The 27,313-nt window shown below is 45.3% G+C and overlaps 3 protein-coding genes across 3 annotated transcripts in view; 2 read left to right on the forward strand and 1 right to left on the reverse strand.

The window, feature by feature from the left end:
- Positions 1 to 1,381: 1,381 nt before the first annotated feature.
- Positions 1,382 to 16,816, forward strand: REPTOR-BP (REPTOR-binding partner). The gene is made up of 3 exons (XM_084591767.1): positions 1,382 to 1,518; positions 7,967 to 8,215; positions 16,422 to 16,816. Exons 1-3 carry the CDS (start codon positions 1,474 to 1,476, stop codon positions 16,545 to 16,547), a joined length of 420 nt encoding a protein of 139 aa, XP_084447893.1. The 5' UTR covers positions 1,382 to 1,473; the 3' UTR covers positions 16,548 to 16,816.
- A 3,577-nt stretch (positions 16,817 to 20,393) lies between these two features.
- LOC146208105 (stromal cell-derived factor 2) lies at positions 20,394 to 24,716 on the reverse strand. Its single transcript, XM_084591766.1, has 6 exons — positions 24,550 to 24,716; positions 23,617 to 23,723; positions 23,476 to 23,558; positions 22,706 to 22,845; positions 22,512 to 22,593; positions 20,394 to 21,683 (listed from the first exon to the last, which is right to left on the reverse strand). Exons 1-6 carry the CDS (start codon positions 24,680 to 24,682, stop codon positions 21,509 to 21,511), a joined length of 720 nt encoding a protein of 239 aa, XP_084447892.1. The 5' UTR covers positions 24,683 to 24,716; the 3' UTR covers positions 20,394 to 21,508.
- Positions 24,717 to 24,946: 230 nt separating this feature from the next.
- The window catches only part of Patronin (calmodulin-regulated spectrin-associated protein patronin), a 46,961-nt gene continuing 44,594 nt past the window's right edge, over positions 24,947 to 27,313 (forward strand). The window contains exon 1 of the mRNA XM_084591768.1: positions 24,947 to 25,390. Within this exon, the coding sequence (XP_084447894.1) occupies positions 25,325 to 25,390 (66 nt within the window). The 5' untranslated portion in view covers positions 24,947 to 25,324. The remainder of the gene's footprint in view (positions 25,391 to 27,313) is intronic.

Consider the following 27,313-nt stretch of genomic DNA (forward strand, 5'->3'; position numbering starts at 1 on the left):
TTTTTCGCCAGGCCCTGCATTCTGAGGGTATTAGGGACCTATCTGGCGGTGGATAGATCCTTCTGTTTAGTCTGGGAGTCTCAGAGAGCTCCCAGGTGATGAGGGGGTCTTTGTCTCCGGGTAGCGGGGTCTCTATGGCCGCTCGGGTGTATGCATCTCGAGCGAGGCGATGGGCAGCCTCATTGCTGGTAGACCCTCGTGAGCTGGAACCCAGATGACTGAAACCTCGCGGTTTAGCGGGTGCTTTCTCAGTAGGCTGGCCACCTGCTTGGAAATTAGGTCTTTGCCAAAGTTCTTAACAGCCGCCTTATTATCTGAAAGGATAGTTCTGGCTTTAGTGCTAGTACATGCTAACGCTATCGCAGTCTCTGCAGCTATTAAAGCGTTACGCGTATTAATGGATCCACTTACTTTCTGGAAGTGGTCCCCATCTACCACTGCTAAGACCGCGGCCCCTTCTAGCCCGCAGGCAGCATCACAATAGGTTGATTCCTCAGGAGGGTCGTTTATTAGTTTGCTTTGAATAAATTTTGCTCAATGCTGTCTTCGTTCCTTGTCATGAATCGGGTGCATATTCTTTGGGATCGGTGCAATTTTGAATAGTTTCCGCGTCTCAAGCTCCAGGAGTTCAGCGACATAGGGTGGCTCAACTGACTGAAGCTGTAGTTCTTGTAGTATTTTTCGGCCCACTACAGTGGAGTTGAGCCGCCAAATCTGGGCCTCCCTGACCGCTTTAGCATTATCTTCCCAGGTATTATGCATTCCCATAGCTAGAAGCGTCTCTGTCGACGAGTTGGGGGGGGGGGGGGGGGGGGGGGGGATGCTTAAAGCCCTTTTGAATGACGTTCTGATCATTTTCTCTAACTTCTCTACTTCACCAGGATTGAGATTGAGAAAGGGGGTGGCATAAGCTATCCTGCTGATTACAAAGACACGAAGCAGTTTTATTAGGCAGTGTTCTTTGAGACCTTTGTTCCCGAGAGAGATTCGCCTGAATATTCCCGTTACCTGGTCGACATACGTCGGAAGCTTTTTCAGGATGGTGGTGTTTTACCTATTTTGCTGTAGGAAATACCCCGGGATCCTAAGGTTTCGATATGTATTGGTGATCATTTTTATACCTATGTTCAAATCCCGCGCGCCGCCTCAGGGCGTCCCGCAAGGTCAATGTGTCCCGCACTTTATATTTCTGATTTAGAACTTTAGAACTAATTTAGAACCGTAAGTAAATATTGACAACGTTTTATAAATTTGACTTGTGCTATATACTAGTGCAAGTGACTTTTTAGTATACTGTACGTTTAAAATTGATTTAGATGGCCTAAATGGCCTAAATGTGGTCATTTCATACGAAACTAAACCCAAACTGAACGGCCGAAACACTTCAAAACATATGACGAGGTAAACAGATACACGTTGGCTGCAGAGATGTGAGGCTACTTGAATGAGTTTGCTGATCATGTCACTCGGATAATGCAGATGGAAACGGACGAGTACAACTTTGATTACGTTAAAAAGGCAAGTATCCCTTGGTGCGCCTATTCAGATCTCAGCGAGAATTAATTGACTGTTCTGTGTTTAGATTATGTCATCGTCAGTTGCTCAGCGTGGTTAAACGCAAAGCTACTTTGTGTGCTCTTGCCTGCTTGAACATCTCGAGCATTTATTTCGCACGCAGTTCTACATGCCTGTATAATCCACTGTTGTGGCCTTTTTGTAAGCACACGTATTGAAAGTTTCTTTCATGGTGCCATGGCAGCTGTATGAAATGGCGGATCTTCATGTAGCGGCATGCCTGCGCTGCCATGTTTATAGACGTCTTCGCGGCATTGAACGCATCGCTGTGACGAACAGCTATGTACTACAACGATGTCGGAATTTTACATGCTCTGCATTGGTTTGTTTTTCCTGTCAAACACGAGTGCGGTCGTAGCCGATATTTGTACGCGTTCACAGCCCAGCTTTCTATTTTTTTTTTTTTTTTTTATGATTTTGGAAAATGTTAATCGAATTTCTTTGGCAGCGTTGTAAGTCGTTTTCCTTTACATGTATCTAAACATGCCATTTTACATAGTTGACAGTCGACCTTTGGTTTTGTGCAGTCGATGCGATTTTCAGTTCTGAATCTGGCGTCTGCATTTCCCTAGCTCCTAGGTACTTTTTGTCTGCAGCATCTGTTGCTGTTGGCGTGTGAGCTGTGAGGCGCAGACGTTTGCGGCGTTCTTGCTGTCGAGTTCCAGAGTTGATAAACATCTCATAGACATTCTGAGAAATCGCAGTTCTTACTGAATCAAAGGGAACCTAATTCGTTTAGTCCAATCTTGAATAGTGCATCTGGGTGCCGCAACGACAGCTTGCCATTGGTCAGGGTCGGTTGTCGCATCCGTTCTTTTGCAGGTGTCTAGTTCAACGCCATAGTTGGCGTATTTCCTAACCATTCCTAGTTAGGTCTGCAGAGTCGACGACAAGCGAGCGCATAGTTTCGGTTACTAGGAGGGAAAGCGGTGGTCCCTTTTCTCCCTAGCGACAGGCCCCTCTCTTCTCGCTTCGCTTCGCTACGACGTCAGCGGTCAGCGGCACGCAAGCACGGAAGTTCGTCCGCGGCGCACACCGCTGTCCTTCGTGTTGTGATCCGACGTGTACCGCTATCTTTGAGCACCCAGACCGCCCACGAAGCAGCGTCTTCAGTCGAAAGGGAGAGAAAACTGAAGCGAGTATGTATGCCGAGTTAAAATGCGCAGCGTTGCCGCCTCTTTGCTCTGGTGTGAAGCTTGTACTTCTTTTTTTCCTCTCCCCCGCCCTGCGACGCATCTGGCAGAGAGCACGCTCTGATTTCTTTGGCTTGTCGGCTCAGGCCGACGTAGAGTAACAGCCAGCGCCTTCGGAGGCAGGTTGATTGGACAGCCGGTGAACTGCGAGCGAAAGCCAGTGGTGAAGTGCCTCGTCGCATGTGCGTCATAGCTGAGCGGCGTTGGTGACATAAATGGGCGCGCGCAGTTATTTGCGCTGCTTCCAGTGTGCGATTTATGCCTTAATAGGGACGGCAGTGATCGAAAACTGCCGCACAGGAATGACATTGCAGACTGTTGGAGCAATCTGTATGCGCTGTGTTCCTTAAAAATACGGGCTGTAGTTTAAATCCCCGCCTCAATAAGCTGGAATTTCCCACAATAAGGGCTAACAAACGGCTAAGCATAGCGAGAAATCATCCGGAAATAAAGAAAAATGTCAGTACCAGTATTGACAAAGTAGACAAAGTAGTCGAGGAGCTCAACATTGACGGCAGTAGTGCAGAGCAATCAAGCGTTTTGCCAGTAATGAAGAAGGAAGGAAAAAAGGAGATCAGAAGCAATAAAAAAGGGGAAACTGCAGATTTGTTAAATGTTGATGGGGAGATTGTGCTATAAAAGCCGGCCGCCCTTGGAAGAACTGTAAATGGTATTATAATCCTTAAGAAAAGGGTTCTAGGACTTGAAAATTATAGACTGATCAGCGTACTATCTGCTACATATTAGGTATTTAAGAAGGTAATCTCTGATAAATCAGTCAACTAAAGGATCAGACAAGGTTTTCTGAAGGCTACTCTGCAATAGATCATATCCACATTATCAGCCAGGTGATCAAAAAATGCCCAGAATATAATTAACCCCTCTCAGACATAATAGTTGCGCGAAAAAAGGACACACAAGACAGAGCATGGGGCAAGCGTAGGGAGCGGGATGATCGCTCGTCCCGTGCCCGTCTTGTGCCCGTGTGTGCGTTATTTGTTTTTTTTCGCGCAACTATCATATTTGAAATACTGCACCAACTAGCACGACAACATATCCTTCTAATTAACCCCTATTCATAGCATTCATAGATACAAGAAAGTATTTGGTTTCATCGAAACCTTAGGAGTCATGCAGGAATTGCAGAATCAGGATATAGATGAGCCATATGTGAAAGTACTAGAAGATATCTATAATGGCTGCACAGCAGCCGTTGTACGTCATAACGGGATAAAATCCCAAAAAGGGAGGGTTGCAGGCAAGAAGATGTGATTTCTGTAGTACTAGTGACTGCTTTTTTTTTTAGGAAGTATTCAGAGACTTGGATTGGGAACAGCTAGGAATAAGGGTAATCTGCAATTCTCTTATGAAAGTGTCTTGCCAAGGATCTATGAGGATGAACTGCTGAGGATGATTATTGACCTAGACAGGCAAAGCAGAATGGCAGGTGTAAAAATTTATGCAGATTACTGTGTTAGCAGCCTCAAAAGGGAACTACAGTTGACAATAGGTAGCAAGGTGCTGAAAGTGGTAAGAGAATATGTTTATTTGTGACAAGCAGTGACCGCAAATCTGGGTCACAAAATAGAAACTGCTAGGAGAATCAAATGAGGGTGAAGCACATTTGACAAGTACTAGATTGTGATTAGCAGACTACCATATAACAGCTGTATCGAGCCGGGACACACCTATGGGGCAGAAACATGGAGGCTAACGAAAAAGGTTCACGGTTCACTTAAATAGAGCACAACTCGGGTGTAACGCTGAGCGACAGGAAGCAGGCAAAGTGGGTCAGGGAACAAGCGCGAGTTAATGACATTCTAGTTGAAATAATCGAGAAGAAATAGGAATGAACATGAAATGTTTTAGGAAATGTTTTCTGAATGCAAGGTAACTGATGGTCACTAAGGATGACAGAGTGGATTCCAAGAAAAGGCAAGCTTAGCGGAGGGCGCCAGAAAGGTGGGTGAATGAAATTAGGAAGGTCGGGGGATTATGTGGACGATGCTGGTGTGGAACCGGGTAAATTGAAGAGATGTGGGAAAGACCCTTGCCCTGTAGCTTGTATAGTCAGGCAGGTTATGATGATACATTGAGAATGTGTACAGTTGTGAGTAAAAGTGGTATACAATATGCAGCCAGTGGCGGAGCTTGGAAAAACTTCATCAAAAAGCCATCTAGCGAGAGTGACAGGGACATCGACAGCGACACATGCATGTCAATAAAATGGAGCACTGCCACGATTGTCTCAATCCCAGACAGCTATTGCTAGATAGTGTTGCAATGCACTTTTCTCAAACTTTGTCGCCGGCTGCGTTTCATATAACACTTTTGCTCACGAGTGTGCACCCTTTGTCAAAAGTTTAGAGCCCAGGGGGTCTACTTCTGAGCCATACTATGTGGCTCGTAATGCATTCCCAGAGGCAAGATTTTTCGTCTCATCCTATCCAGTGGCTACGACTTCCACGATTGTTAAAGAAGTCTTTGCTTAAAAGCAAACCCTCTGGGCTCTAAAGTTTTGACAAAGGCTGTACATGTGTTTCACATACTATTGTATAATATGTATGGTACCGTGACTCATTTTTAAAGCAGTTGAAAACAATAGTTTACTTATAGAAATAGGATCACCTGCAGTAGCAAGGTTTATATATTATGAAGCAGGGTGTTAAATCAAATTGTCAATTTCATTTCTTTGGCATTTTCGTTATTTTTTGCTCCAGCCTGCATTAATGCAAACAAATGTAACATGCAACTGCACGTTAGATATCAACTTGAATGCTTTGTGGAGTCATGGAAAACCTACATGCATTGTGGACAGCTGTCATGGCACTGACTGCCTCCAGTGGTTTCTTCTCCATCAACGAGTTGTTTAGTACTTTAAATATGTTGTATGGGTGTTGAAAAGCAGGGTGAAAAATCTGTGTTGCGCTTCTTGGTGATGTGTTATCTTCACAAGCTCTTGTGATCATTACTTATTGCTAACTATGGGTTTTGTGACTCATACTTGCCTGTTCAAAAATGGAAGGTATGGTTCATCCATATATGCATGATGAGCATGCGATCTCTTGAGAACGTTTATCTTTAGACGCCATAGGCATCATTACTCCTGCTAACTTAGTTCTAAGATTATCTCTCAACATTTTGACACCGATTTGTACGAAAGTGATTTCAATAACTATGTCTGTTTATGCGAACTCTTTTTGCCATGGTTGGTTTTTTGCTTTCATAGCAACATTGTTCCAACAGCATCTCTTACTTCGCATGTCACCCACTCGGCCTGTGTTTTGTTTTTCAATGTCTTGAGGTAACTGGCATATTACATTCCTTGGGGTTCCATTGTCTATGCAGTAGGAATCCATTTTTAAAGATACTAAGTAAAATTTTTTATAACAGTAAACCGGTAGCAAAACTTGATTTATGGCCAGGAATGATGCTTTGGTTGACGCTGAAATGACGCCACCGACATTAATGGAAAGGCACCTGTATGTGCATTGAGTGATGAAAATAGCAGTTGGAAATGACGACTCAACCCATAAAATGCCTAGGACAGCCTGATACATGCATCACTCCAAAAGTTACATATATTTTTATACAACAGACAAAATTATTTATAATGTTACGAAAATAACATAAGATGCTGCGGAATAACATGTGTCTGTGTATTTGTTTACCTTTGCATTTTGTTCAGCTTTTGCAATCTTTTCAAAATATGATGCTATGCAAAGACACTCCCAAAGTTAGGCAGGAAAGCAATGAAGTGCGATTCAGTGGAGGTAAATGACAGGTAAATATAAGATCATGGTATGCGACAAGAAGCATGGTACTGCTATGCAGGATACCAGTCAGTCATAGTGCACCAGTGCTGATGCAGTGCTGTAAGCGGTGGCCTGAACTGCTTCCTTTCTTTTTTTAATGTCTTAATGAGGTAAAAAAAGCAGTGTGCTCTTCATTATGCCAGGGCACAGGTATATAAGAAGGGGCAAATGTTCTCTTGAGTAAGGCAAGGCAATCCCAGTTACTACCGTAGCACACAAAGTTGAGCACACTGTGGAATGTGAGGCAGTCCGAAATTGCATGAATGGTCGTCCTGACAGAATTGTAGGTAGAGCACTGAAGAATGTGTGGTTTTTTTGTGCTTGTGGTATGAATGTTCCATTATGCAGCCAGCATGCGACTTAAACTAGAAATCAGAGTTGCCTGGCAATCTGCACCCTGCAGAGAAAAACGGTTTGGTTTGTATCGTTTAATGTCCCGAAGGAGCTCGGGCTATGCGAGATGGCCTAGTGGAGGGCTCAGGAAATTTCGACTACCTGGGGTTCTTTAACGTGCACTGACATTGCATTGCACACGAGCACCTAGCTTTTCGCCTCCATAGAAAAGCGGCCGAGGTTTTGGCAGAGGGCAGATTTGTGGGTTGGTTTTGGAGGGGGCAGCTAAGGGCGGTTCCATTTGAATCATGCATTTCTTTTGCTTCTTGGTCGAAGAAATGGGGCTTCAGGATGATTTTTTCTTGTAAAATCTGCTTGTAAAATTGCTCAATTGTAACTCCTTCAGCATCAGTTTTTACTGCAGACTGTGAACTGGGAATAGCAGGAGGGTTGCTGGACCAGCCTTGTATGCACAAGGAACGGCCACCTCTAAGGGCCTGTGTACGGCTCGAATGTTCAGTAAAATTAAACTGCAGCTCAATGCTACGCCATTCCTTCTCCGTCTCTTCCGCTCTGCAACTCTACACTCAAGTAAAGTGTGTATAAAATTCACCCGTGTTCTTGTTCAACAAAATGGGACTTCCTAACGAGACTGAACAGAGTTTTATAAATTTAGTTTTATGTGCAAGAGCGACAGCCAATGTGGCTATCGTGGACAAAGGCTCCAAATTTATTTGAGCCACATTTAACTTGAATTGAAACCTCGGTACGGGGAACACCTTTGCAATCAACATCCACAAAAATTCAACCACTGTGGCTGGAACTGAAACCGCAAGCTCATGCTTGTGAGGCAACCACCGTATGGGGCAATTTAAATTGGAAGTTTTGCTAATACAGCCACACTTATTTGTGGTACTAAGGTATCTAATGCTAGCGTTTCATGCTTGTCTGTCTGTGCACTGAGCGTGAACATGTTTTGAGTATTTTTTTTCACTTCATTGCATGTCATTCATTCATTGGTGTGAAGTATGCCTTTGTGCCAATGTGCAGGAGCAGAGTGCCGAGGAGGAGGAGGGCCGCGGCGGAAGGCGGGGTCGGCGCAGTTCGGGCAGCTCGGTGGGCGCGGCAGCAGGGCGCAGCAGCAGCAGCAGGCGGGGTGACATGAAGGCCAAACTGGAACGTAGCAGGCAGAGTGCCCGTGAATGCCGGGCACGCAAGAAGCTGCGTTACCAATACCTCGAAGAACTGGTGGCCGACCGGGAGAAAGCGGTACTGGTGCTGCGCCAGGAGCTCGACACGGTGAGTGCTGTCCAGGGTTGCTCTGTGAATATCTCATGGTGGGCCCTCGCTACGAGCAGTTTACTGTGGCTGCTGCGGAGCAGCGAGTAATTATTTCCTAAAGCCAAAGCAAATGATCTGCCTGCTTCGAAAGCATTGCTACGGATCAGAGCAGGGGTCCAGGACAGGGACAATGGAACCAAAATGCAATGCTTACTGAACAACTTGCTCCGCCGGGGTGTCGCAGTGATTACGGCGCTCGACTACTGTTCCCAAGGACGTGGGATAGAATCCCGACCTCGGCGGCTGCTTTTCGGTGGAGGCGAAAAGCAAGGCACCCATGTGCTGTGCGATGTCAGTGCATGTTAAAAAACCCCAGGTGGTCTAAATTTCCGGAGTCCTCCACTATGGCGTCTCTCATAGCCTGAGTTGCTTTGGGACGTAAGACCCCACAAACCAAACCTTACTGAACAACTTTCCAAAATTTAGCTGCTCCTAGCCCAACATCGGGGCAATCTTGAGCTGTGCCAGACTTGTTGGTATCTACTTCTGCCCGCACCACCCTTGCAGGGGCCACTGCAAGATTGTTCGTTAGGGTGTGAATGTCGAATGTGAAAAATTATGTTGGCCCAGGTCTCTGCTGGTAGCATGGTGTCAGGTTCATGATTGCATCACCGAAGTTAAGTGAATGGACATAGTAGAGCTTGGGTAGGGTTTTGGGGGAGGTGCTAAAGTTTTGGTGCAAATGGCGGAGGAGTTAGCTGCTGAAGGCCTTTTTCTGACTGCAGCTGGTCTTGGTACATCCTTAGATATTCTAGAGGCTGCAGGAAGCCTCAACGTAGGGAAGGCATCCTACCTAATGTACGAGTCTTCAGAGCCATTCACTGCTCAGCTACTGCGGAAGTGAGTCCCCATCAGGACCTGTTAAGATGTAGATGAAGCTGAAACACAGCTGGCACTTCAGGGACAGTGGAACCAAAATATGGTGGTGTCGTGAAGGTCTGACTAATGCCTGCACACTACTGAAGCAATCACACTAGAGAACAGCCATCACAATGGAGTAATGTCAGGGAGTGATTGATTGCAGTTGATTGAGTGAATGAGTGATGATTGCAGTGATTTAGGCCTCCACGCTATGAGCAGTTGGTCCCGCTTTGAAGCATTGCTGCATAATTTCACTGGAGCCCTGTGAAATGTCTTTCAGGGATGTAAACAGCATCTGAGGTAGATCGCAAAAAGGATGATACATTGGGCTCTTTGTTGTACCAGTACAACACAGGTACAGTCATAAGTGATTGTACTTGGACGGTGCCGCACTTCATTGCTTATGTGAAGGTGAACAACAATTAGAAAATAGACGGAATGCTGAACCACTTTGACCTCTTCATCTAAAAGCAAGGCATTAAAATCAAGACACAGAATGACACAGCCCTTGACGTGCATTGAATCAATTTTTTTGTATCAGCTGTCAGACTTGAAAGATGCCAGTGAAAGGGTACAGTGAATGGAAGCATGCTGCATGTCACAAACAAGTAGGCTTGGTTTGGTTTGTGGGATGTAACGTCCCAAAGTGGCACAGTCTGGGAGAGACGTCATAGTTGAGGGTTCCGGAAATTTCGATCTTCTGGTGTTCTTGTGCACTGACATAGCACATCACACAGGTGCCTTGCTTTTTTCACTTTCGTCGAAAAGCAATAAACAAGCAGCTCAGCGTGCCTGTGGCAGACACTTCCTCCAAAGACAAAAGACGTAGACATGCATATAGCAAAAGCCTTACGGAACACCTGTCGCCTTCCGAGCTGTAGGTATCTGACATGCCTTGTGTCTCAATATCAAAAATGAAGGAAAAACGGGAATCTCCCTTTCGGAAGCTGGCTGCCCAATGGGTGAGATAAAAAAAATCTTTAAGAGAGTATGGAAATCAAAATCCACTTTGAGTTTTTCTATGGGACAGCACATATCCTGTCTTTGTTCCCCTCATTCCTGCATGTGTGGTGGAAAGAGGCTTTGCTTCTTGCTTCTTTGCTTTGTGACTTAAGTAGTAGCGTAGCATGGTAGTAGCATAACATGTTGTCAGTTGAGCTTCATGCTCTAGCGTTTTCAGCAAACACTTCATGGTTGTGGCTAAGTCCCCTAGTTTCCCACTATCGTGCGAAAGATCATGGATCTAGGTATTTTTCAGTTCATAGTGTGTTCGCACATTCTTTTTTTTTTTTTTAATTCTTTGGGACACCAATAGAAATTACAGTGTAATGGGAAAATGGCTAATTTAGCTTATCTGCATGAATATGAGATGAAGGGAAGTTTAAGAACTTGCAAGGATTTTAAAAGCAATGTTGTGGCTATTGTAATGCAGTCTTAAAGGCCCACTGTCCACCCTCCGGTCGAAAATATTTTCTTCCCCGGTGACTGTGAGACTTCGCCCCCAGAACGCAAGGCTGCAAGATGTTTTTGAAAAGAGTCACTAATAACGCAGTTACAGCCATCGCAATCACCCGGTTCTGTCGTGCTTCTCTCCTTCCGTTCCCTCACAAAGGTTTTTCACTCCTGCTCGAGGTCGTCTAGCCTCCGCAAGACAAATTCCCCTTCCTCCTCTGCGTTTGGCGAGCGGTGGGGCGTGGCACTCCGTGTGCACGAAAAAAAAAAAAAAACGGGCGAGGGAGCGCATGCCGCTATATTCAGTCTGGCCGTGGCGAGGGAAAAGCGCGCAGCGAGCGATAGATGCCCACCCTTCACCCTCAGACAGCGAGACGGACCAATGGATGTCATTCTCGACAACTACGTCATTGCTGCGGCTCGACGGGCCAGCGCAAGGAAAGGGAAAGCTGGCTTCCCGAAAAAGAGCATGAGAGAGCTTTGATTTGTATTTTTGTTGCTTTGCGGCGCGCGTGTCACTGTAACATTTTGCACAGACTATCTCCGGTACCTGATCGAAACACTGGGCTCCTTCGCTTAAAAGGTCCTTCCCTGGACAGTGCCCCTTTAAACTGTTCACTCCAATCACAACCAAGCCGCCCTTCCCTTTCAAAAAAAAAAAAAGAAAGAAAGAAAATACAAAAAAGAAAACAGTTGGAGGCAGTATGTTGTAAATACATCAACATTATTCATAAGATGATGGTTCAGACGTGCTTACTGCAGTCTAGCGAAGGCGAACTTCTGATACTTGAAAAATGCAGCAGCAGCCGCTACCGCCACTGTGCTGTAGCTGTTTTATTTCGAGCTGCCCACTCCTGATCCGCTTTGCCCTTCCATGCTCCACTGAGTTCTTTTGATGCCATTCTATCTCTCTCTTAACAACCCACGCTGCCTTCTTTCAGCATCTGTCCATAGCTACATTCTTCGCGCTTGCATACCACAAGTCAGGGGCACAGCCAGGAGGATGTTTCATTCCCCCCCCCCCCCCCCCCCTCCCCCCCCAAATTTTCCGAGTGCCACATATATGGGTTACTGGCAGCGTATGACACCCCCGACAAATATTTCTGGTTATGGTTGAAAGGGTGGCTTCTCCTCATGGCTCCCAAGGTTTGTGGTGAAGATGTCTTTAGTTACCTTGGAAAGTTTGGAAACAAATTTTCACACTGTTTTATAAGCAGATTCCATATGTATTGAACTCGAAAGGGGTCACGAACTAGTTCTGTATATAAAACGCAGCTATGCATAAGGTAACCTAAAATCTACAAGTAGGACTATGGTGCACCATTGCTAGGGATCTGCGTTGTGCAGCAGTGTGCCACCAACTGTCATACTGGCAGCGCGCGGCTCACTGGGTGTCATTGAGCTGAGTTTTTTCCGCTTTGAAGCCATAGTTGCGGCTAACCACTGCAAAAGATAAGAGGCCTAATCTTGTTACCTGTGCACTATAAGCACAATAGCCTTTCATGAAGATTAAGTACAGTTGGTTTTTGAAATGCCTTCAGCCGCAAGCGTGGTGACAGCTACCAGTAGGCCAGCTAGGTTAGCTTCACTCACGGAGGAAGGAGAACACAGGAGAGTCCATGACATCAGAAATTTTGAGGCCGGAAGTGAAGCCTCCGTCATAGTGAAGTTGGTCACGTTCAGTCACGTCCTAGTGCGATTGCGCATATTCTTTGAGGGCCAGGGATGAGAAAACAATTTTGCTTAGCACGTCTCAACACACTAAGCAAAATGCATGTTATATTTTACAGGCTTGACGGGTATAAGTGCAAAATGCCTGATACAGGCCAAAAGAAGATTGCGGTGCTCTTGCACTAGGCCTGATCGGGGGCGAAAGCAGCCGTAGGCTTCCAACATAAAGATAACATGTTAAGTGGACTAAGAACGCAACATTCAAGGCTAACCGTGACGGAAAGCCTCCCATACTTTTGGGCCTCCACAAGACGCAACGGTCGAGCAAAACAGGATGTTTTCAACTGCACTCGCCAAGCCATAGGCTTGAAAAAGCATGACTTGGCCTCGTTACATGACAATACTTTGTTGTGCTGGCAAACCTCTGATTCTTTCAAAACCACATGACCTCCTTCACACTGTTTATAATGCCCTTCGGATAGCCGGGCCTCTCCCATCTTTTCCTTTCTTCATGGCATCACCGCATGCGAGCATTGTCTGGCTTTTCCATGGCAGCCAGAAAACTTTAGACATATGAACGTATTCCCACCTGCATTTTATTTTCTTGCAGGCTTGCATTGTTGATGGATACATGCGCACAAGGCCTGAAACATGCCGAAAGAAGGTTGCGATGCTTCTGTGCTAAGCCTAATTGGGGGCAAAAGCACATGCAGGCCTCTGACATGGAGACAGCACAACACTAATTGTGATGGAAAGCTTCATTCGGTATAACTTATTTTCTAGGGTGGAAGTTGCACCCCTCATACTTACAAGCATTTAACGGAAAAGTTGGTATATGAAATGCACTATTGTATAAGACGCACCCGAATTTATCAAGTTAAAGCAGTGGGACATGACTACACGATGCTTGTGCAACCACAACGAAATGCTTCATGTCTACGAGAGCACTCCTTGAGCAGCATGAAATGATAGAAAGAAAGAAAAGGAGGCAGCACTCAGACCAAAAAGTTCACACAGGCAGAGTAGCGAGACTTCATTTTTCCTCAAAGCCTTCAAGGCTTCATCTTTCAAAGCACTGTGAAAGCATTTGCCGATTATTGATGGTAGCACTGCTAAGACATCCTCTACATGCTCCGAATTGCTGTTCTGATGGTCACCATGCTTATGGTCACCACGTGAGCCATCTACCAACAGAATGAGCTACTAGTACAGGCCTAGACCGTTGCCGAAAAGATAGGTAGCACAACCTGACTGGCATGGGTCTGGAACTGCAGTCCTCACATCCAACCCCTCTTAAAGAAACTTCCCGCTCTCATGTTGGTTAGGGCGTTAGGGTCCAAATGACCAAGTATGAGGGCTGATGCTGATGCTTTTCGAAGAGCCTGGAATGCAGAATCACTAGCTGCAGTCCATTTGAAGGTTCCAGTTCTGACAATTTCTTGAAGAGGCACTGAAACCCCTTCCACTGCTGAGCTGCCTGCGTAGTTGGGTGGCTCGGCTGTTTTCTTCATCGGCACGTTGTCCTTAAGTGTTATTTCATGGCGTTCCAGTGAAAGCCATGATGGCTGGTTTACATCTGGGAGGGGCTCCATCTGTAAGCCTCATATGGCGAAGTGAGCTGGAGCAAACGGGAGCCGGGGCATTGTGTGCGGTAGTATGGCATTCAACATTCCCGGGAACACTTTTTCGTTACAGAGCAAGATGGTGTTTGTGCTCAGCTCGTGGACTTTTATTGGCTTGGGTGGGTTCACGACAAGTTCAATACGGGCAGCTTCAAACCAGTCCTCACCGAGGATCAGAGGTAGCGGGTAACGTGGGTGTACCGTCACATCTACCACTGCGGAAATAGGTCCGATGAAGATGCATGTAAGTATTATACCTGCCGGTGTCACAGTATCACCACCGATGACGAAGATGAGTGGCTTCGTCCAATGCGACAACATGAACAATGTGACAAGTTCCTGGGACAGTATTGTGAGCTTGGAGCCGCTGTCAGGGAAGGCATGAACTTTTCCGACACCTGCGACGCGAGCGTCTGTCACAGCATACTGAACAAGTGATCCCTCGAGGCAAAAACATGACAGCAGTATGAGGTTTGGCGTTGCCCAAAGGTTGGCTTGAAGTTCTTTGTACAGTGCACCTAGCAGGCAGATGCCCTGTTTGGCGGCAGGTGAAGCCTTACTAAGGTCGTCTCCAGGGCGGTAGGCGAGGATACCATGCTTAAAGGAGATTGTATTGTACCAAGCATCTTGCTAGTCTGGCGGAAGGGCTGAAATGCTTTGTGGTCGATCTTGTTCTGTTTGAAGTTTTCTGAGGATTTGTACACCCTGGTTTGCGTTGTGGGCCTTGCACTGCGGGCACTGATAACTTGACACTCGAGCCCTCTACTCACGTGAGTCGAAGTGATGACTGACGTATGGTTTAGTCCAGTTGTGTGACAATATCCATGTATTCAGCAACTGTGGTTGGGCGTTGGGCTGCAATGGTGGTGACCAGATTCGCATCGGCAATTTTTTGGGGAGCATATTCATGCACTGAGGGTTGTTGAGGGTGACTGGGTATCCAGAAATGAGCTTGAGCGTAGCAGCGAGTAGTTCATGAAGCTCTCTCTATGTGCTTGCACGCCACTGCGGCAAGGTGAGCTTGTCACCGAACTGATCAAGAAAGGCTTGCCTGAAGCTTGTCCATGTTGTGCATTGACAGCCGATGACTGCTTTTCAGTCAGCCGCGGGTCCGCGCAGTTTCCCAAGGGTGACGGCGTGGAGTGTTGAAGGCTCCCACGAAGCTAGATCTCGAGTTTGCTTCTTCGATCCAGTGGGCCGCTGAGATGCTGCCGTCAGCACAGAATGTCGGAAGCGATGCGGACAGGTCTGGAAGAGTTGTAGCTTTGACTGGGGCTACAGGGCGTTGAGACACTCGGAGGAGCTGTTGTACTAAGCCCGCCAGAAGCTCTGTGGTGTGAGCTGGGTCGAGACTTGGGGAAGGCAGTGCATGGTGAGGGTGCTGGGTGGATACTACGGAGTCCGGGGAATGCGCAGGCAGTGACGTTGGGCGATTTTCGGCAATATCGGCGAGCAGGCGATTTATTATTTACTACTTTGACCTGGTAGCATCAAGGTTTCGGCGAGTGAGCTCTTCATGAAGATAATCCTCTCTAAAGCCGGTAACGTCCTCCGGTGTAGCTTCGCCCCAGTTTACGAGGGTCATGGCAGTCAAAGGGGTAGTGCATGCGGAGAAATGGAACACACAGGTTGGCGTAGCAACACAAGGCAAGCAGGGCAGACAGTTTAGGCAGGCTGGGCGAGCTGCACCATCATGCAGGCAGGCATTACACAAGTTGGCGTAGCAAAGCAGACAGGCGAAGTGCCCAAAAGGCTTCATCGGGCGGGAATGCGAGAGGCGGTTACAAATACAGCACCATCGAATCGACCTGGGCAAACAGCTCAGCAAGTTACTTCACCACGCGGGCAGCAGACATGCAGTAGCCACCAAATAAAGTTGCAGATAACACCATGGTAAATGGTTACATTGCCCTTGACAGCAACTGGGAAAGTGAATCGGCTTGTCCTGGCTTGTCTCGATAGTGTGGGCAGTTGCGGAGCACAGATGTCACCATCTTTTGGCCTTTCATATTATACTTGAGGCCTTTGAGATGACCATAGGTTTGGTTATCACAGAAGTTGTTACCGTCGCTGTTTCGCTATAACGTTCACATAAGAACGTTGCACAAAACAAAAAAATAAAGCACATGTAAGACGCACCATTGTATAGGATACACTAGCAATATTTTGGTAAAAAAAAAAGAAAATGCATTTTATACGCTAAAAAATCTGGTATCAGAGATTGCTTTTATGGGAGCTCCATAAACACATTCAGTGATGCTATACTCTTTGTCTGGGTTGTACAAGGGAATCTTTGACTGTTTGATATAAGCAATAGTTTGATGTATCTGGCATCAACTGTGTTCTGGAGCGAAATTTGATGTCCCCCAAAGGATATCGTGGACTCACTTGTTTTCAATTTGCAGAATTCAAAATTTTCCACCACTGAAAGAGGGACCTTAGTTATGCTACGGCATTGATAACTACTCAGCTGGATTACAGTGAAAGCTGTTTCACAAGCAGAGTTTGCCCGAGATATCCCTCATCGTTTTTTTCCAACCTGACTTCTTGCATTGCAGTACCGGCAGTACTTCCAGGAAATGGACCAAGGCAACATTCCTGAGGCTGTCTTTGAGATCCTTGAAAAAGAAAGGGAGGAGCAGGAGCAGCAGCAACAAGAGCAGGTGGTCCTGAAACACGAGTGATTCATGTTGAGTTGAATTGGATTTTAAGACCAAAGTGATTGTAGGCTGCTACAATGAACCCTGTGCTTTGAAAAAGAGCTAGGGAGCATCCACGCAGCATCCGTAGGTACCGGTATGGCTGTATGTAAGTGTTATCATGTGTTTCAAGTGCAAAAATGATTGTTACATATTTAAATGTGCATTTTTAAATGTATATCTCCGGTGAAATCTGAATACAGACATGGAATGATTGTTTTATTTTCTGCCAATAAAAGTGGTTCCTGTGTCCATGTTGTCATCACTTTTCATTGTTTTATATTGTTTGAAGGAGATATGTTTGCTCACTTTCACATTGACGGAAAACTGAGCATTGGCTAAATATGGCTCTTTGCCACCTTGTTTCAGTGCTTTCAGTTTACTAAGAACAACTACACAAAATGCTGAATGAGCTTCATGTGACGACACAAAAACCAATAGTATCATGTTCGGTAAAAGATCCGTAGCATGCATTGGCATTATTCTTAATTAGCGCCTTATCCATTTTCGTTTCGTTGTGTTGAGAACTTTCTTACCAAAATTGCTTAATTTGCTGAGATAGCGTTCAGCGGAAAGCCCGGCATCGGCGTTGTGAACAAAACATTACAAGTATAGCGCTAGCAGGTGGTAGCGCGTCTTTATATGTCAAGCTGCAGTTGTTGATTTTACTATTGTAATAAAAATCAAACATTTGACACTGAAAAAATTCAGAACGCTCAGTATATTGCGTGTTAAGAAAGTGGTACTTTGAAATCCTGAAGCCTGCTTGACCTGCTCTTTCTTGCACACGTCTGCACAAAGCCAATTATAGCTGCTAACCAGCATTAAGCTTGTCGTAGCACTCGACCATATAACAAGGCCAGTGCGTGTACCAACTTGGCTGAGTCACTTGGTCACATAATGTTGCGCGCCAATCAACCAGTTTGTGCTTGGCCCTGTCACTGTCTCGTGATGTCACAGTGTGACGATACTGATGAACGGCGAATTTCTGCTCCAAGAAGGCTTCTATGCTATTGCATAAAAATGTTGTACCGTCTTTGAAAAAAGTAATCAGGCTGCACGGTTTGCTCCTTAGGGCCACAGTGCAGCGTTTACGAGACGTCTCGAATTCCTAACCGCTTTTATGGGAAAACCACTTGCTCTTATCTGTGAAAATCATTTTTCATCAAGGGTTCTAAACACAGTTTAGAAGCAAACCCAGCAGCCTGGTTACTTATGGCAAATAATGTACAGTCTGTCGAAAGTGTATAGGTTAGGGGATCTGCTTCTGAGCCAGTTCATGCGGCTGGTAACGAGTTTCAGTGTTTCGAATCTTTCGGTGTTAAGAAGATTTTTTTGTCCTACCCTCTCCTATGGAAATAATTTTCACTAATTCTAAATTGGCGCCACTATACAGCTCGGAAGCAAATCACCTGGGCTCTACACTTTTGACAAAGGCTGTACATACTTTGCATAATGAAGCTATTTCTCGTGAAGGACTTCAACTATCTGCTGGTAATCAATAACAGTATCGTCAACTTAAGTTGCCATGAATTTCTTAGAATGACCACAGAAAAAGCCCTAGATGGGGAAAATACCAGTTCTTAATTTTAGTCGGTAAATTGAGGTCAATAGCTTTTATAATGAAGTTTTCCACAAACTGAAGTGAGTTAGTGCTCTCTTAAGAGAGGCAGCAAGGCAGATTGCTGCCTCTGAAATATTTTTCTACTTTTAAATGCGGGAATATATGTCAGCTGTACATATATCCTGGTTCTCAAAGGTTTTCTTGCGTTATCAAAATTATCAACATTGAATTTTGCTGTTTGTAATCTGTGGTACGCTTTGCAGCAGCAATAAAGGCAAGATACTTTCTTGCTCGGTGATAGCTAGCCTTTTGCTTGGAATTAGCTTTCAACTTTATATACTAATTTATGTTGTATGCTGTAATGTTTTGCTCAACATGTTCACTATCTGCTTTTCAAGTAAGAAGTTGCCATCTACTTGATGTCTGCAGTATGCAAGCAAGTACTAGCCAGGTGGAAGTACATAGTGGACGCTAATTTAGATATGGGCTGTAGGGGGCTTGAAGTTCACATTTCTTTTCTCACCATTGCAGCCGCCGTGATCATGACGCTAATAGCCTATATTATTAGTGCTTGTATAGAAGGTTGTCTCACGCAAAGCAGCAATCACTAGGGTTCATCTAATGGCAAATTCTAATGGTGTTACTCGGTGCTAGTTTTCTTGCTCCATAAAACTAAAGAAATGCTTCAGTGGATGATTTGGGTACAAGCACCAAATTCTGATTGGGCCTTGATGGTAGCGTACCTAGCCTGCCTAGATACCTTGCTCCTTTGATGATTTGGAGAGCACTCCGGATTGGCTATTGGAGTTCACCACAACAGGAACATGGAGGTCAGCAGTCGACAATGTTTCCATTTTTGCTCCTAGAGACTAATAATTACCCAGCATTTTTCATTAGGCTGTACAGTAATGCAAGCTAATAGCGCCAAAAACCTTTACATTTCTTTTAAAAAAAGATGCTAAATCCTTATATGATCACGAAAAACCCTAGATTTCCCTAGGGTTTTCATCACTGGTTGCTTTACAGAAAAACTTGTTCCAGTGATAGCTGAGATCACTATTTGCAGTGTTGCCATATACTAGCTGATACACCCATCTTAAGTCGTGGACAAGCACCTCTAATTCAGAATGCTCAAGAGCAATAGGGACAAACTTCCCATCCAAAATATTTTGGTGACGAGCTGTGCTCGTCCAAAGTGGTCGACAGGTTAAACTCCTGCTTGGCCTCTTTCTCAGAGCACGGATGTTTACACTATCCCCTTTAGATGTCAATTAATAGCCATTTAGGAGAAAAATTTTTAAATTCATGAGAAGCACACCATGAATGTAAACTTTCCTCCTCCCTGGCAACCATTAGCAAATTTGTTAGGAATCCTCGTATATGTATCCACATTAAATATCTTCAGAATCTCTCCTGCGTGTCGTTTCACTTCTGTTATAAGGAATTCATTATGCAAACAATTTGATACATTTTAGGCATTTTAAAGGCATCGTGTATGTAAAATAAATGAACCAACACACACATCATGCAGAATCATAAGAGTTGCTGAGAGACAAAGCATCCATTTTAAGCTAACTTATTTGCCTGGCTTGAAGTGGTTTTGTACGAGATCCTTCAGCTTTCAGCAGATTTTTGGAAGTCGTACACAATGGCGTCCTAAAATTGAGATCTGCTCGCTATGTTCAGCATACCAATGAATTTTTTTCCCTCCTCCTTGCAAACCTTGTGCCTCATATTTGTGGATTTGAGAGCATTTAGGTTGTATTCACAAACATGAATGACGTGCCTGGCTGCCTGAACATGTTATCTGACACCTTTTGAATGGAATGGTGTGTGATGCATTTGCAAGTTGTGTCCTCGTCATACTAAGTGTTACCACTTGGATAGCTTCTTGTTTTTGCTCATTAGCAGGTGCTGTTAAGAAGTTCTTGTTATGTGCTTTAATAACTGTGTAGTTGAAGGAAGCTTCATTTGATCAAACTACTGTATTTACAAACATACATACACTGTTCACGTCCATCACTGAGGCTGTTATTTACACCCTACACAGGTGGCTAGGGAGGCATTGCAGCAGCAGTGAGCAGCACTGCTGATGTGTGCATATATAATTTTTTTTTTTAATGCAAATTTTGAGTGAAAAAAACATTTTTGTAAGGTTTGCGCAGTGGGATTTCACTGTATGGGTCAGTTCTGCAATCTGTGGGATATAACCAGCAGTTGCAGCTGTCGAAGTCAGGTGTGATGAAAACGAGAGACAAAACAAAAGGTTGCTCTGCCCACCTTTCCATTTATTAAGCTCAAGTAAGAATAGTGGGCAAACAATTCAAGTTATGGCTCACCACAGACACTACTAGTAAAAGTGGTGACTATTCTTGTGACTCGAACTGCACTTGTGACTGATGCATGGAATGACTAGTAGTCCCCAGAAGAAAGTGGCATGCAAATGGTTCATTTCAGACAGTCCACTACCAAGTTCAGTCAGCCATGCAGCCGTTGTCAGTGCTCGCTTTTCTTGTCTTAGGACTACATGTCACATTCTTCTGGGAGCGGTATTCCACAATGTGACGTTTGATTTTTCACATCCAGTATCACATTTCTGAAAAGCCGTCACACCGAGAGCAAAAGGGCTTTATAGCAGCGATTGTATCGCAAGATGCTCGCCTTCGCTACATAACAAAGTAAATGAATGCAAGAAAAGCGAAGGTAAATTTCTGAGCAAAATACTACACAATATGACAACGAAAGGGCCATGATCATGTCGAGAAAAAATAAACCTTGAATAAATTTATTAAACTAGTCATTTTCGTGTATGCAAATATATTGTAATCTGTTTAGTGCTAAAATGAAAAGAAAAATGGATGTAGAGTGTGACAAGGCATCTTTGGAAGAAGGCCTGGCAGAGTTTGGAAACAATGAAGCAGTGGGAGTTATGCTTGAGGTTTTGTCTGCACAGCAAGAAGTTCTTCCAAGGAGCTGTTCCTTGCCACTGATGTCAGCTGAACAATGGCTAGTTGAGGGACCGCTTTAAACTGTGATGGCTGCAGCGAAAATGTTCACATTCTTTCTTGTTTCCATTCATTTGCCTGTGCAGCCCTGACAGCTACACACATGCGCACACACACGTGCAGTGCACATCTGTGTCATGAAGCCAGCAGAGGTGTACAGTAGCACTGCTGTCCGCGGATTTTCAACTTTCCACTTCGTTTTTACTATCCACAGAGGCGGCGTGAAAGGTGCTATAATCACGGACATTGGACTGGCTGGAGTGGCAGTTCTTGAAACAAGGAGGCATCTGGCAAAAGGATGATTAAATAGTCCTGGCTATAGTCGCTGCAGCAGTCATGAGACGTTGTCGGTGCGGTGAATATGATGCATTGGGAATTCATAGCTCGGAGTGATCATGTAGCAGGCGGTTAGCAGTCACATCTGACGTTGGCTTGATGTAGATGCCCTCAGCTGTCTTCCAGTGGCACGAACTGTCTGGGTAGGTCAAGCCACAGATCTCCACCTGCCCTCCGATGGGCCGTCCATATGTTTGGCCAGACGAGCAGAGCCACCTGCAATTACAGCCAAAAAGGGCAGGTGACAGGTTTTGGCATGGCCTCCATGCACAGACATGCTTAACTATGGTTCGGTTTGTGGGGCTTATTATCCCGAAGCTACTCGGACTATGAGAGATGTCAAAGTGGAGGGCTCAGGAAATTTTGACCATCTGGGGGTTCTTTGTGCACTGACATCGCACAGCACACTGGCGCCTTGCTTTTCGCATCGATAAGCACCCACTGCAGCCGGGATTCGATCCCACATCCTTGGACATAGCACTACACCACCATAGCGGGACCATGCTTAACTAAGGAAAAAATCTGGTCCAGTTGGTGCTTGTTGAATTGTCTGATGTAACTATTGAAAAAAAAAAAGGGGGGGGGGAAAAAAACGGGTTTTCATTATTGACTACTGCTGTGTTGTTTTCATTATTTGGTCCTGCTTTTACACCAGTGTGCCGTCGGAGCAGGAACGAACTGTGAACAAAAAGCTATTATTTTGCTCTTTTAATATTCCTCACATTTAAATTATCAGAAGCAGGGAGATTATATGCACTAATATATGGTTACTAATGTTTCACAAACCAAAATATATAAAAAAGAACAATGAAAAAGTTAGTGTTCTTAGCTCATTCAAGAAGTGAGGAGAGGCAATTACTATTAAAAAAATATCTACGCAAGACCACATTCTTTTCAGAACTGACAACATATTTGGATAACAGCAATGTCAGGCCCTTCAAAGAAGTGAAGGGAAGCAAACGCTACCGAAAATATCAACACGAGTCTCCACTAATGCCACTGATCACCAGACTGAAAAGTACAAGGATGATCACAAACACTCACGCATCAGTGTCAATGTGCTTGAAGCGCACCGATGCACCCCTCTCCCAGAAATCTGAGCTGCAGATCACCGTCCAGTTGTCACCTGCACAGAAATGCCCGTTACATCGCTAAAGGGAAGCATTTCTGCATGCCTGCAAGAAAAGAACCTAGCAAAATGCACGTCATGTGATGCATAATTTGTCACATTGACTTGCCGGTGTCACCCTCGCCTCCGTCCCCAAAGGCACTGATCTCCTGGTTATTGGACAGAGGGGACACAAAGTGGTGGCTGTGCAAGTTTTTCCGTGTCACCAAGTGTTCCAGCCTCACTGGTGATCCGCACGGGATGGGATCCCTGCAATGAAGTCACCGACGTCAAGTCGTGGTATGATGGTAAGCTAAACACCTGTTCAGCACGCAGTGTTAAAGTTATCCACTTTGTCATTAAAACCAAGCTCAAGCACGCAGCTTTTGATGTGACGAGTTGTCTTGGGTGACTGCTCACATCTCACTTATGCCTTTACTTGTGCCTTTGCACTTTTCTCTGAACTCTGTGTGGCCAATCCTGCGTAGGCAAAATTACATCCCGAAGGTGTCTCTCGGCAATGTTTTTCACTAGAACGAGATAAAATATTGACTTGCTTTTGCTTTCACTTGGCACTTGTGGATCGCAAAGTGAAAGCGAAGTTCTTAAAAGATTATGAACAAGCGTTTTTATTTGATGCTAATTGGCACGCAGGGCTGCAAAAGATGTGCCCTTCTGTGCTTCAAGTGATGTATTGCACAAATATTTTTCTGCTGGTGTTTGGGTGACTGTGAGCTGTGAGCTGTGCCAACCAAAGACTCGTACTCTAAACTACCAGAGGTGATGTGCACACGCGGAATAGGGCCGCACATTTACTGCGCTGTCGTCTGCTGCAAATCACAGAACCGAGCCAGGCAGTAAAGAGACATCAACGTAACTTCAAAACGTAAGGCCACTCACCCACGCTGGCAAGCTTTTTCCCGCTTGCCCTTGACAACCCAGTGGCTGTTATTGTCTTCCCTATCAAGGGTTCCCGTGACAGACTGCAAGAAGAAGAACGGGTGGTAGACCGACAGCCAATGCATAGAGAACACAACTCACCTGCTGCCCACTGCCGGAACCGTACTTTATGTCATGAGAGTGAAGGCGCACTTGGCTCTGTAAGTTTTCCAGCTTGAGTACAGAGCCACAAGTGACATACTGCAGGTCTAAAAGAAACAAGAAGCAGCAGCATAACATGTATACCAAGATATCTATATGTATACAGAACCAAACTTCATAACTTAGAAATATGCATATGCATATAGTTGCTATGCCCTCAAGTATTAAGAATTACAATGGCATCTTAACTTCTTTAAACGTGACAAGCATTCATTGTCACAAGCAAGCGTAACAAACACAACAAAATGCAGAAGAAGCAACACATTTCCGAGCTGTTGCAGCATGAATCAGTACGGACGATCCAATTGCGCAACCTTAACACTAATTACCGAGTGTCTTTGAGGTCGCCCGAATGGTGCTGAGCTTCACGAAGAAAATTTCAACGCGTAAGGTACGCCTCGTATGAATCTACCCTAAGAGGGAGCGTAGGCATTTCAACAAAACTTAAGACGTTTTGAACTTCGCGGGAACGCTCACGCTGCTGCTGCTCAACAACGCTGTAGCCATGAAATTTTTCGAACTGTAAATCGCGAGGTTCAACGACCCGAAGTGACCAATCAGCTGTTAAGTCACCGGATTAATTACGGATCAAGGAACTACCTACGGTTATTCATCGTGCGCGAGATCGCACAGCTCGTGCGCTGGCGCCTTTCGAGTTTCGCCTCCATCGAACTTTGCCAGTATGTCTCATTCAGCCGTCTGAGTACAAAGTTCGGTGGTTGTAGTTGTCAGCCTCAGAATACAGATAACTCATGTCAATTGATGGGGAAGTCTGCGTAAACCATGGTAAACCACGAAGTTGGTAGCAAGCACGGCATGCTCTTCTACTACCCGAGGATGTTTTCACAAAAGCCATACAGCTAGCTCACTCACCAGCGCAGACCAGTGCTCCCAAGTGTACCAAGATAATCAATAGCAATGATATTTTCGAACAAAATACTGTTTGCATGTTGTAAAAAGCAGAACTAGCAGAAATCACAGCCGGCGTCCACCACTTTGTTGCCATCGTAGCAATCGTAGCTTCTCAAACCACACGTCATCATATCATGATATCATTGTAGCAATGGGAGTGGAATAAAAAGGCAACAAACCGTATACAATTACTTTTTTTTCTAAATAATACCTAACTGAGCACTTTAGCTTTCATAAGACAACAAAGTTAGAAAAAGTGCTAAATCGTTTGTGTTCATGTTTAGAGATTCAATGGGTGGATTGGGCGATTGCCTGGCCACATTGGAGCTATTAGTTTGAATTTTTTTGTTTTGCTGTTTTGCGCGCTCGCTCTCGCTCAGCCTCTCGGGGCGTGTTGTTGGTGCAGTCGTTGACGGTGGCGGAGGGCGATTTTTATTTTGCACCTTTCAAAATGCACAATGATGAGGCACAGTGTCTGTGAGCGCAGTGAACCAGCGTTATCCATGGACGCGTCTGTCAAGAGTGTGATGGAAGCGCGTGTGGGACTTGTCAGGGCGAGGTGTGTGGCGGCTGCACCCGAGCAGCACGGTGCCGACGGCGACTGACGGGCCCTGAGTCAGTGATGCTAGGCCTTGCTTCTTCAGCCACGGCAGCATCTCGACGACCACGCACGTGAGGACCATTTGGCGTCTTCGACAGCGGCCCGTCTCGATCCCGCTGGTCGGTACGGAGCACCATGGACGAAGACTACGACCTCGATGGTTTGGAGCTTACGCCGATCGAAGAGTACGACTTCGTCAAGGTATGGGCTCCGGAGAGAGCGTTCTGGACCCCAGTGCCGCTAGTCTCGCGCTAGAGAGACTTTTCATCGTCGTCTTCGCTTCATACACTTTTGACAGGTGTTTAACGACGGGACAATTTAGCTTGACATTGGTTCACATAGCCTCGTGCGAGTGAACGCGTCCACGGGTCAGTGGCGGCCTACATTCAACGGTGCGGTCCTTATTTGGACATTACTCGTTCCTTCGTTTGGGCTGCCTGCGGCTCTGAGGCCTCATTTCATCGGTGCCCCGTAAAACGGTGGCCATCGTAGCGCTAATACCATTGCGCTAAGGAGATGTCCCACACCGACGGACATTATGATAAATGTAAAGCGGAGGGGGTGGGTGGGGGCCTTTGTGGGTGGCCCTCTCCTCACGTAAGGCATTCTTTCAACGCATCTGCGCGTCCGCCGTGTTGTGACCGTAAAAAGAAAACAGGGTCGCGGGCCGCGCCGGCTGGGGACTAGTAGCCTTTCCGTATGATACTGGCCACGTCTCGCCAAGCGGCCTCGAAAAAGACGAAAACCGTTTCGGCCCGCTCGCAACCGGAAACCCACGGCTCTTCCAAGCCTGGCAGCTTCCGACGAAACTTTCGTCAAGCAGCCTTACCTTTTTTTACCCCTCGATGCCTTTCAGAAACGCCGCAGTAGATATAAAAAGGCTGTTCGGTCTCTGTTTTGTAACTGTTTCTCCACATTACGCTGTTTTGCTTTTGAAGCACTGCTGGCGCATGTGGTCTCCATGCGGTCTCTCGTTGTATACCTTGGCTATCACGGAGACACTGGTTAGTGATATCATACTGGCGATGGCGAGTACAGTGTGCTGTACTGGCTTGAGCTAGTTGCCTGGTAGTATGCAGAGGATGACAGGATGCTTTCGCTGGGCCCTGTCTGGCACAGTGACACCCCCTGGTTACACCTGTTGACGCGAGTAGCCTTGTACTGTACTACATACTTAGCGTCCCGTCCCAGCATGCAGTATTGCTTGCATAACGATAGAGTAAAAGGTGAAACCTAATCTTGGTGATCAAAGCTAGTATGGAGGTGTGCGGCAGTAGGTGGGCTTTCGGTTTTTTTTGTATGATGATTTCACAGCACTATATAATTTTTTATTTAATATTTTCAGCAAAATCTTTTTATGTGTGTGCTATATGTGGCATGCTTCTGTCGTCAGGTCATGGATTTGTTGCCAGCTCAACGAGTACTGGAGGTTAACACACATATGTTTGGAGGCGTGGTTGTAAGAGAAACTGGTGGCATTGCATGGAAAACTCTGCAGTGTTTGTGTTGAGTGATTAAGCCATCAGACAAAAACAAAAGTGAAAATTTGTTTCCCAAAAGTAGTTTTTGCAAGCAACCGGCAGGATACACTAATATACATTTGCTAGGTGGCGCTTCTTGTGCAACCATGCCTTAAAGGAGCATGGAGAACAACCGCATTCACTTACTGTTATCGTGAAAAATTTAGTCTCTGGCTTGTTTTGGTTATGACAAGGTACGAAAAGACCTATTTGTTGGCGAGAAAATTGGATTTAAAAATCTCAGCTGTCAATTCAAACTGGCACCATCCCCACGAGAAAGGATGAATTGCCACCAGTTTGAAATGAAGAATGGTTAAGTCTAGCCACTGAGATCTGCACCCAAGGCCAGTGTTGACAGATGTACTTAACTTGCAAAATCTGCCTGTGATGGTGACACTTGTATTTCATTTTCAGGACTTGTCTAGCCTCATTTCAGATGAAAACGAAGTTATTTTTTGCCTAAATAGCATATCTAGGCCTCAACAGTCAACTGGTTACTTTTTCAACAAAAAACATTGATTGTTAATTTTCTAGAACCCTGAAAACATTTATTACGAACTGTCAAAATAGTTTGGAGACTATAATACTGTCACATAGGTATCTA

The sequence above is a fragment of the Amblyomma maculatum genome, chromosome 1 (assembly GCF_055883805.1).
Source record: "Amblyomma maculatum isolate TAMU_Amacu chromosome 1, ASM5588380v1, whole genome shotgun sequence".
In the NCBI taxonomy this organism is placed as follows: Eukaryota; Metazoa; Arthropoda; class Arachnida; order Ixodida; family Ixodidae; genus Amblyomma; species Amblyomma maculatum.

Coding starts and splice junctions, on each gene's coding strand:
- REPTOR-BP (XM_084591767.1), top strand. CDS start 1,474: ATGCAGATGGAAACGGACGAGTACAACTTTGATTACGTTAAAAAG. Junction 1,519..7,966: donor ACTTTGATTACGTTAAAAAG/GCAAGTATCCCT, acceptor GCCAATGTGCAG/GAGCAGAGTGCCGAGGAGGA. Junction 8,216..16,421: donor TGCGCCAGGAGCTCGACACG/GTGAGTGCTGTC, acceptor CTTGCATTGCAG/TACCGGCAGTACTTCCAGGA.
- LOC146208105 (XM_084591766.1), bottom strand. CDS start 24,682: ATGGCAACAAAGTGGTGGACGCCGGCTGTGATTTCTGCTAGTTCTGCT. Junction 23,559..23,616: donor GTTCCGGCAGTGGGCAGCAG/GTGAGTTGTGTT, acceptor TTCTTCTTGCAG/TCTGTCACGGGAACCCTTGA. Junction 22,594..22,705: donor CGGAGGCGAGGGTGACACCG/GCAAGTCAATGT, acceptor ATTTCTGTGCAG/GTGACAACTGGACGGTGATC.